The sequence below is a fragment of the Gekko japonicus genome, unplaced genomic scaffold (genome assembly GCF_001447785.1).
Source record: "Gekko japonicus isolate JY-2015 unplaced genomic scaffold, Gekko_japonicus_V1.1 scaffold2278, whole genome shotgun sequence".
Lineage (NCBI taxonomy): Eukaryota > Metazoa > Chordata > Lepidosauria > Squamata > Gekkonidae > Gekko > Gekko japonicus.
The window spans coordinates 182,479-192,509 of NW_015171573.1; the positions used below are offsets into that span (position 1 = coordinate 182,479).

The 10,031-nt window shown below is 48.9% G+C and overlaps 1 protein-coding gene across 1 annotated transcript in view; it reads right to left on the reverse strand.

Moving 5' to 3' along the window:
• Positions 1-1,992: 1,992 nt before the first annotated feature.
• Positions 1,993-10,031, reverse strand: part of LOC107117650 (kell blood group glycoprotein homolog) — a 62,752-nt gene continuing 54,713 nt past the window's right edge. Inside the window, exons 17-18 of the mRNA XM_015419806.1 lie at positions 7,315-7,410; positions 1,993-2,639 (exon numbers count right to left, since the gene is read on the reverse strand). Coding sequence (XP_015275292.1) covers positions 2,463-2,639; positions 7,315-7,410 — 273 coding nt within the window. The 3' untranslated portion in view covers positions 1,993-2,462. The remainder of the gene's footprint in view (positions 2,640-7,314; positions 7,411-10,031) is intronic.

Sequence of the window (10,031 nt, forward strand, 5' to 3'; positions counted from 1 at the left end):
GTTGACCACGCCCAGCAGGAACTCATTAGCATAATAGGCCACACCCAACAGCAGAAACTCATTAGGATTGGCTACATTAGGGGTGTGTGGCCTAGCATGCAAAGGAGTTCCTGCTACAAAAAAGCCCTGGGTTTTGACCACAAACAAGGTAAACAGAATAACAAGCAAAAAGTGGGTGTGGCTGGATAACCACACTTCTGGTAACATGGGGGTGCGTCCTAATGTGCTAATGAGCTGTGCTGTCAGGGGTGTGGCCCAATATGCTAATGAGTTCCTGCTGTTGGGTGTGGCCTATTATGCTAATGAGTTCCTGCTGGGCTTTTTCTATAAAAAGAGCCCTGCCTTTACCACACCTCGACTGAAATTGGTGGGACTATGGATTAGGCCTCTGAAAGTGGATTAGGCCTCTGGATGATTAAAATACAATCTCATTCCTTTTGACTCTGGTTTGTGGTTCATGTGATCCCATCCCTAAAACTGTATTATACATCTAATATGTGAAATGAAAAAAATGATGCAATGAATAAACAGTAGATATACACTTTGGCTCAATTCAGACATCATGAAGAAACCCAGCATTAAGGAATGCAGTTTTGGAACAATGTCAGAATTGGCAAGTCGGGGTTGGTGGCCGCTGCTCTGCTTCCATGTGAATGGAGCGAATTTCTGAAAGTGACCAGGTGGAAAAGGAAAACAAAGCAGGTGCTCTGAACCTTGGGCACTTGGAAGATTGGACCATCAACCAGGTTTCACTGAGGAGGTAACCCTGCAGCCTGGGCAGCAAATTTGCAAGTGGAGGCTATTATTATTATCATTGCATGGCATTTTTTTTGTAGTATAGCCAGGAGATCCTAAGATTGTCTGGCAGCCAGAAGTTCTAGCTCTTTTAGCTTTATGCACCACTAGGTGGCGAGCTAGACTTGTTTTTAAGGCAAGAGCCGTTTCAGAGGCAGTTTGCCATTGCCTGCCTCTGCGTCACGACCCTGGTAGTCCTTGGAGGCTGCCCTTCCAAATACTAGCCAAGGCCGACCCTGCTTAGCTTCCAAGATCTGACGAGACTGGGCTAGCCTGGGCTATCCAGGTCATGGCACAAGTGGAGGCTCACCTGAGGGAAGGCTCCTCTGGCCAAATCCTTACACAGAGAAAACTAGCTTGTCAAAGAGGCCAAAGGCCAAACAACACAGTACGCTCTTTAATGTCAGGTCTGGGTCGGGAGCCACCCCAGAAAACAGCACGGATGGAAAGACAGGAGCCCCTCGTCCCCGCAAGCTGAATTGGGCTCCCACAATAAAGACAGGAGCCCCTCGTCCCCGCAAGCCGCAGTCCCGAACTGAATTGGGCTCCCACAGACTTTAAAAATTACCTTCCTCGCAGCTGCTGTGAGGCTGTGGAATAATGTTACCGGCCTCCAGGTGGGGCCTGGAGATCTCCTGGAATGAGAATGAGAATCGGTCTCCAGGCTGCAGAGACAGCAGTCCCCCTGGAGAAAATGGCCGCTTTGAAGGGTGGGCTCTGTGCCATCACACCCCTGCGGAGCCCCCTCCCTTCCCCAAGCCCTGCCCTCCCCAGGCTCCACCTCCCCGAACTCTTCAGGAATTTCCCCACCCAGAACTGGCAGCCTTACTGAAGAAAAAGCAAGTCGGGTCCAGGGAACCCCCAGACTCGGCTCATCAAAACACATAGTGTGTATCTGGGCCTATTCCCTTCTCCCTGACATCCAGTTGCCCATGTGGAGGGACGTTTTATCCGGAGGAGCATTCATTTATGTTCAGTCTTCACTTGCAGTGCAGAGCGACATAGTCCCGGCATAGAGCGGAGGCATGAGCAGGGTTCTAAACCAATGCTCCCTCTAAGCTGTGGAGTCTTGCGAGCAAGAATTCTACTTTGTGAGCTCCTGGCATTAAAGTTGTGCGTGAGAAATTTGGCTGCTGCATAAATTAGTTTGCCCTGGAGCCATCCTTCCTGATCTAAGAGAAAAATGTGTTAGCCGGAGGCTAAAAAACTGAGCTAGCTCACACTAACTCAGCTTAGAAGGAACACTGTTCTCAACTGGTTATCACGAGGCAGCCCTCGGTGCGATGCTTAGAGCAGTCCGATAAATTGACAGGGAAACCTCCGCTTTTGTCTTTGACGGGACAGAGCCACTAAACAGAGAGTCGCTGAAGAGTCACCCACTCGTCTCCAGGTCTCAAGAAGAAGTCTTTCCTAAGGCAGGTTAAGAGGTAAAAACAAAAGTGATAGAGCATTTCTACAGTGCTGACTCCTCTGTGTATTCTGTTCCCTCTGGGCGACTGGATGGGAGCGTCCTCCCACCTTGGCTTGTCAGACGAGAAAGAAAAGACGACTCTTCCGGGGAAGGGACCGGATAGGTCCCCTGCTGCAGGCGGGGCTAACGTCACCCAAGCGATGGGATCCCACCGTCCGTTCTCCGTCTCTTGATCCCACGTGCTCTTCCGGTTGTTTTACCAGATGCGGCACTTAAGGGCAGGATTCATGGGTGACGCGCTCGGGCAGTGGAAGTGCATGGAGAAATCCTGGCTGTTGCTTAAAGAGCCCAGGACACGGAGGGGCGGGGGGCTGTGGGGGTCGCTGCGTAAGAAGCTCTGCAGTCTCTCGAGACTCTGGTGCCCGCACATCGCCTGTGGGAGAGACAAGCCAGTAAGCACCAGACAAATGGCACTGGGCAAGCCATTCCCCCTCCCCCCCACATGTCCTTCAAACTTCCACTTTCCACCCAGCCCTATACACCTGGGTGCCCAGATGCAAGCAAAAGCATGACGGGGACTCTGCAAACAAAATAAATGCATTTCCGAAGCTTTTGGGACCTCACAAGGGGAAGCGCTGCTTGGAGTGGGTGTCATTAGCGATGATGACTGTGCAGAGCCCCTGCCCGAGTCGGCAGCGCAGCCGCAGTCGCCAGCATCGCCAGAGCTGGAAGCTGGCCCCTCTGACTCCTCGGGAGTTGACAGCTTGGCGCCACCAGTGCCTGAGCCAGTCGTCCCCACACCTGGTCTGGCAGCAGCCAACGAGGCGCAGGTGCAAACAGAAAGCCCGCCTGATTCACCTCCGGGGGTGGCTCAGGTGAGGGAGCGGCTCCGCAGGGACTTAGCAACCCACCGCCAAGATGCACGCTGGTAGGGAAGGCAGGTGCCGAGCCCTGAGTACTGACAGGAGCAGCACCGCCGCTAAGGGAAGCACTGCCGGAGGCCTATATAGCTCCCGCTCAGGGTGGGCTCTCCGTGGAAGCAACAAGTCACATCCGTGCTGACCTCACGCCCACCCTCGGTTCCTGTTTCAGGACCTCGCTCCTGTTTGGATCCCTGGCTTCCCGACCTCCTGCTTCAGACGACTATTCTCTTGGACTCTCAACTTGGCTCCTGTTTTGTCTCTTCTGGCTACGACTCCTGGACCGGACCTGACTCCTGGCCCAGCTCGTGACAATGGGGCAATTCGGAATGGAGAAGTGGAAAGTGGGGAAAGGGGTTAACTGCCTCCCCCACTGCTTCTCTCTACTGCCTCTCTCCAAAAGTGGTTTTCTATTTTACAAAAAAAACCCCACATAACTGGGGAGCAATTACCTATGTTGGTGTGTTGTTGTACCCCTAACCCATTCAGGCAGAACAAGAACACGGTCTGTTCAAAGAGACCCTGAAAAACCAGTGCTGGGTCTCCCCCTCCCCACTCCCAGCGTCACCACTGTCATTGGCTCCCTACCCAGCTGCCATTCATTTTTCCCTCCCGCCCCCCACCGGTCTCCTTTGGCTCACCACCAGTGTCCATGTAAAACTGGGGTGGCCAAACTTGCTTAATGTTAGAGCCACGAAGAATAAACGTCAGATGTTTGAGAGCCGCAAGACAGGAACAGATGTTACATGTTTTTACTGGGAAACGTGCAGATTTGCCTTTTATTAACATTCAATGAGACTGCCCTAAATAATATCAAAAGCGGTAAAAGCAGATATTGATCATGATATTTATTTGCCCAATTATATTTGTTTGCTAATGATATTTCGCTTCCCCAGGCGCCAGACAATAGATGTGAAAGAGCCGCATGCGGTTCCCGAGCCACAGTTTGGCCACCGCGATGTAAAAGCTAGACATTAGTGCATTCACAGACATCGTGAAAAAGAGGGTTTGCCCCCAAATTAGGGTATTTTTATTTCTAAAAAAATTAGATTCTGCAGAACTGTAGCTGTTCCCAGCCCATGGTGTGCATTTGTCTCTCTGCACAGGGTTTAGCCTTTAGCTGTCATGTATCAGCCAATAGGAGCTGCGGTGGCTCAAAGGGTTAAGACGCTGAACTGCAGGCTGTGGACGGTCAGTAGTTCAGCAGTTCAAGACCCGAGTTGCCGCATGACGGAGTGAGCTCCCGTCTCTAGTTCCAGCTCCTGCCAACCTAGCAGTTCGAAAGCAAGAAATTGCAAGTAGATAAATAGGGACCACTTCGGTGGGAAGGTAACAACGTTCTGTGCCCCTTGGTGTTTAGTCATGCCAGCCACATGACCACGGAAACGTCTTCGGACAGCGCTGGTTCTTCGGCTTTGAAACGGAGATGAGCACCGCAACCCTAGAGTCGGACTCGACTGGCTTTCAAGCAAGGGAACCTTTACCTTTACCTATCAGCCAAAACTGGACTCCTGAGCAGCTCCCATGATTCAAAATCTAATATAAACAACAATTCAATTACCATTGAACATATTTCCTGGATAGGAGATGCTCCAGAGAGCTGGAATATATTTGCTCTACAAGAAAACATAAAGAAAGGCAGTCAGGGAGCAATGCTCCCTCTAAGCTGTGGAGTCTTGTGAGCGACTTCTATTTTGTGAGCTACTGGCATTAAAGTTGTGAGTGAGCAATTTGGCTACTGCGTAAATTAGTTTGCTCTGGAGCCATCCCTTCCTGAGTTCAGACAAAAATGTGTGAGCCGGAGGCTAAAAAACTGTGAGCTAGCTCACACTAACTCAGTTTAGAGGGAACACTTTATATGCAGCTTTTTTAGATCTCAGGGGTGCCTTTGGCTCTGTTCCTAGAGATATCCTGTGGAGGAAAACGAAGGGACCTGGGGATTGATGAGCGATTGCTTTTTTTGATTAAAAAGCTCTATTCTGAGACTACCTGCCAGGTTAGATGCTCAAAGATGGGTGATTTAACTCCTAAGATCCCAATTACTATTGGAGTTAAACAAGGGTGCATTTTGGCGTCCCTTCTGTTTAACCTATTTTTAAATGACCTGGCTCCCTTCTTAGAAGGAACTGATGGACATAATCCAAAATTGAGGGCGACCCATGTCCCGTTATTCCTGTACGCAGATGATGCGGTGCTTCTTTCCCTCTCGGAAATAGGGATGAAAAGGATGTTATCTTGCTTTCTAGGCTATTGTGAACTGAATAAACTGACCCTAAACTTTGATAAGTCCAAAATAATCACTTTTGGAAAAAACTGGAAACCTGTTAAGTGGAATATTAGAGGACAAGTGATTGAACAGGTCAAAAATTTTAGATATCTAGGAGTCTATTTCCACTACAGAGCTGGATGGGATACTCATATTAAAGAAGTGTTAAAATCTGTGAAAAGTAACATTCTCGCGATTTCCCGCTTTTTCTATACTAAGGGGAACCAACATATCCCTGCAGCTCTTTGAGTATTTAATTACAAAACTAGCGTCAAATTGCTCTATGGCATTCCAATCTGGATCTCAGCTTTTAATAAAGCAGTTGAACGTGTACAATCTAAGTTCTTAAGGAAAATCTTTGGGCTGCCAGCATGTGTGCCCTATGCAGCTATTTGTTTGGAGACGAATCAAAGGCGCCTAGAGACCAAAGCTTGCATCACAGCAATTAAATTTTGGCTCCATTTACATTTCAGATGTAATTCCAATAGTCTAATTGCTCACATGCTAACTGAATCACAATCTTCTGAGTGGATGTCCTACATAGGGAAAAAAATTCTGTAATTGGGTTCAGTTTGGACGACCTTGTGTACCTTTCTGAGAGGTGTGTTTTTGCTTTAATCAAGCAAAGACTTATTGATATTGAGATGCAAGAACTTAGAAATCTTGCCTCTGGTAGATGTCCCCCTTTGTGGTGGGGGATGTCTACTAATGGTGTTTTGGCTGAGTACTTCTCTAGCTTGACTATTTCTGAGCATCGGAGGGCATTTATGTTAGCTCGTTTTAATGTTCTTCCCTCTGCGGTACTGTATGGGAGGTTTAAAAAAATGCCATACTCCTCTAGGCTTTGTTCTTGCGGTCTGGGGGAGATAGAAAGTACTGAACGTGTTCTCCTGTACTGTATTACTTTACTTTGATATTCATGCCATATATCTTGAACCAGGGCTTTTTTTTGTAGAAAAAGGCCAGCAGGAACTCATTAGCATAATAGGCCACACCCAACAGCAGAAATGCATTAGCATATTAGGCCACACCCCTGATTGCACAGCTCATTAGCATATTAGGTCACACCCCCATGCCTTCCCTTGGCTTGCCCAGGCACCCCGTGGCTGCAAGGAGCCCGGGGAATCCGGCCCTTGGAGGGGAGGGGAGGTAGGGGAGGCATTTAAATACCACCTCAAACTTCCAGCCCCCCCCCGGCCTGCCCGCCTCAGAGTCGCCGGGAGGGTCGCTCTCCAGGCCTTCCCTCTGTAGCCACACATGCACAGAGGTTTCGGCTGTAGACATGGATGTGGCCAACTCAGAAGCCAGCCGGAACTCCATTCCTATGCGTTCCTGCCCCAAAATAGCCCTGTCTAGAACCTCTGCTACAAATTCGCAAGGGTCAATCTGATGATTGCAAGACTGTTTTTTACTATCTTCCCATAACTCTGAGATCACTGATTTGGTGGCTAAATTTCTATGTTGTGCCATTAAGAGGAGAGGAATGTTTCAACTCCAGCAATGAAGGTTGTACCCTTTATCCCTTGATGATCTATGTTTTGTTGTGATGCCAATAAAGGTAGCTGATGATGATGAGTTCGTCCCATTGCCAAGAAAACATAAAGAAAGGCGGCATGGGAGCAATGCTCCCTCTAAGCTGTGGAGTCTTGTGAGCTACTTCTACTTTGTGAGCTACCGGCATTAAAGTTGTGAGTGAGCAATTTGGCGACTGCATAAATTAGTTTGCTCTGGAGCCATCCTTCCTGAGCTCAGACAAAAATGTGTGAGCCGGAGGCTAAAAACCTGTAAGCTAGCTCACACTAACTCAGCTTAGAGGGAACACTGCACGGGAGGATAGGAAACGGCAAAGTGAGGCTCATTCTTCCAAAGGCCAGCCAAAACCAATGGGGGCAACCATGAAAGAAACGCAAAAGGCGCCTTACGTGGGCAAAGCTGATGAAGAAGAGCTGGTGGTGTGAGACCCCAGGCCAAGGTAAGTCCTTCACCCATCTGTGCTTGGCCAACCAGTTCTTATAGGCCTGCCGGCAAGAGAGAGAGAAAAACATTAAAACTGCAGACCTCAAACTACGTCTCACGATGTTATGCATGAATAAGAACTTCCACAATCCCATTGTAATGGGGAGAAGAAGAAGAAGAAGATTGGATTTATACCCTGCCCTTCACTACCCGAAGGAATCTCAGAGCGGCTTACAATCTCCTTTCCCTTGCCCTCCTCTCCCCACAACAGACATCCTGTGAGGTAAGTGGGGCTGAGAGAGCTCTTTCGAGGACTGCTCTTGACAGAACAGCTCTGAGAGAACTTGTGACTGACCCAAGGTCGCACCAGCAGCTGCAAGTGGAGGCGTGTGGAATCAAACCTGGTTCTCCCAGATTAGAGTCCACCAAACCAGACTGGCTCTCAAGGGGGCAACTTCAGTCCAAGCAAACTAACTAAAGCTTTTCACCCATTGAATCTTACAGTTTTTTGAATGAAGAAGAAATTTTCTCATGAAGGAAAAAAATGCCACGGAAATTATGACCCGGTTCTTTATCTCTCTGTGTATATATAAGTCGTGCCAATTCAATTAATACTTGAGAGCACAGAAAGGTACCGAGTAGCCAAGGTTACCAACATAAACAGAATACTCCAATAAGCTTTGAAGAGTGTAACTCTGTTTAGGATTCCACTGTTAATCTTATGCATGTTTACTCAGAAGCAAGCTTAATGTGCAACCCGATCCTGTGCAGCCGGGTTGCTGTTCCCAACAAACAGTAGTTTGGACTGCAGCCTAGGGGGAGAGCAGAAAAATGAACTCATTCTTTTCACTGGCCTTTTTCTTTTACGGAATTTAGCCACGGGGGGGAGGGGGGGGGGGGTGCCTGTGAAAGGGCAAGATCTGAACCTCATTCCAATGCACGATTTCCCCACAGAAAATGGTCAGTCCCCCTGCCGCTTTTTCTCCTAGTGGGGGGAAAGGGGTGCTGCTCTTGGCTCCAACAGGGCCACAGCCGGGTTGCCAACCTCCAGGTGGGGCCTGGAGACCTTCCTGGCATGCCAACTGTTCTCCAGACTACAGAAATCAGTTCCCCTGGAAGAAATGGCTGCATAGGAGGTTGGACTCCAGGGCATTATACCAGGTTCCACCCCCCCCCCAAAAAAAAAACCTCCAGGAATTTCCCACACCAGAATTGGCAACCCTAAGCTTGTGAGAGGAGGTCAGTTTTCTGTAGGAAAAGGGGAATGTGTGGGAGGGAATAAAAAGGTCCCTCTCCCCATCATACCCCTATCTTCCCCTTCAAATCACACCCTCAGCAGATGCAGTGTAGTGGTTAAGTGCGCGGACTCTAATCTGGGAGAACCGGGTTTGATTCCCCACTCCTCCACTTGCACCTGCTGATGTGACCTTGGGTCAGTCACAAGCTCTGGCACAGCTGTCCTTGAAAAAGAGCAGTTTGTGTCAGAGTTCTCTCAGCCCCACCCACCTCACAGGGTGTCTGTTGTGGGGAGGGGAAGGGAAAGGAGTTTGTAAGCCGCTCTGAGACTCCAAGTGAAGGGCGGGGTATAAATCCAATTTCTTCTTCTTCTTCTTCTTCTTCTTCTTCTTCTTCTTCTTCTTCTTCTTCTTCTTCTTCTTCTTCTTCTTCTTCTTCTTCTTCTTCTTCTTCTTCTATGTAATTTCTGCACAAAGCTCATTTAATTTGGGCAGCGTGCAAGCCATGACAGAGGGAGCATGGGAGGAGAGAGAGAATACTGGTACTTTGTCAACTCCAACGAGTGCTTCCCAACCTGACTTTTCAGTGGCCAGAAGAAAGAGACAGGGGTACCCGTGCTGGAAGAAATCCTCAAAAAGACCCAACTCCCAGTTGGTGAGATGGGGGTCTTTGCATGATTAACAATTGGTTTAACAATTAACAAACCAAAGGTCTAAAATGTAGTGACGGTGCTAACAGAGAACCCCACTGGAAGCAGGCACATAGCCAGGACAATCGTCACCAAGTCACATTTTACAAAGCCTCGTGTCCTGTACATATATTTGTCAATCAGAGGTGTGTAGGACGGTCACATGATCATAACTTAATTCTCAGGCACCCACGGGCCCAATTCAGATGAGGACCTCAGCACACAGGGAAGATTCCCCCCCCCCCCCCGGTGCCATTTTCCTGGCCTGAAATGTTCCTGTGGAGGCACTGATGGGGAAACTTGCATGGACTGTTGTTGAAATGTCAGTTTCCCTGGTGGAACAAATGGCAACTCCCCAGGACCACTTTGGGTCAGGAAAACACTGGGGCTTAAGCCCCCTGTCTCCACATGCCAGTCCAAATCAGGCCTACACATGCCTGTGACTTAAGGTCTAAGCACAGAAATCCCAGGCCAGATCTGTTGACTGGAAAAGTAGAGGACACATATCTATGTACATGCATTCCTTCAGCTGTGAAGGAATACATGTGCACAGAATGAACAAAGGAAGAGAGTATGGAGATGCAAAAAGAAATCAGGTGAAATATGGAAAAGGGAATGCAAACACATCTGAAGAGGGAGTGGTAGGAACATAGGGTTGCCAAGTCCATCTTCCACCCCCAGAGGGGGACTTTGGGGGTGCCACCCCCCCCACCCGCCCCTGCGCCAGATCTCCCGAAACGGGAGTTCCCCGCACTTAAA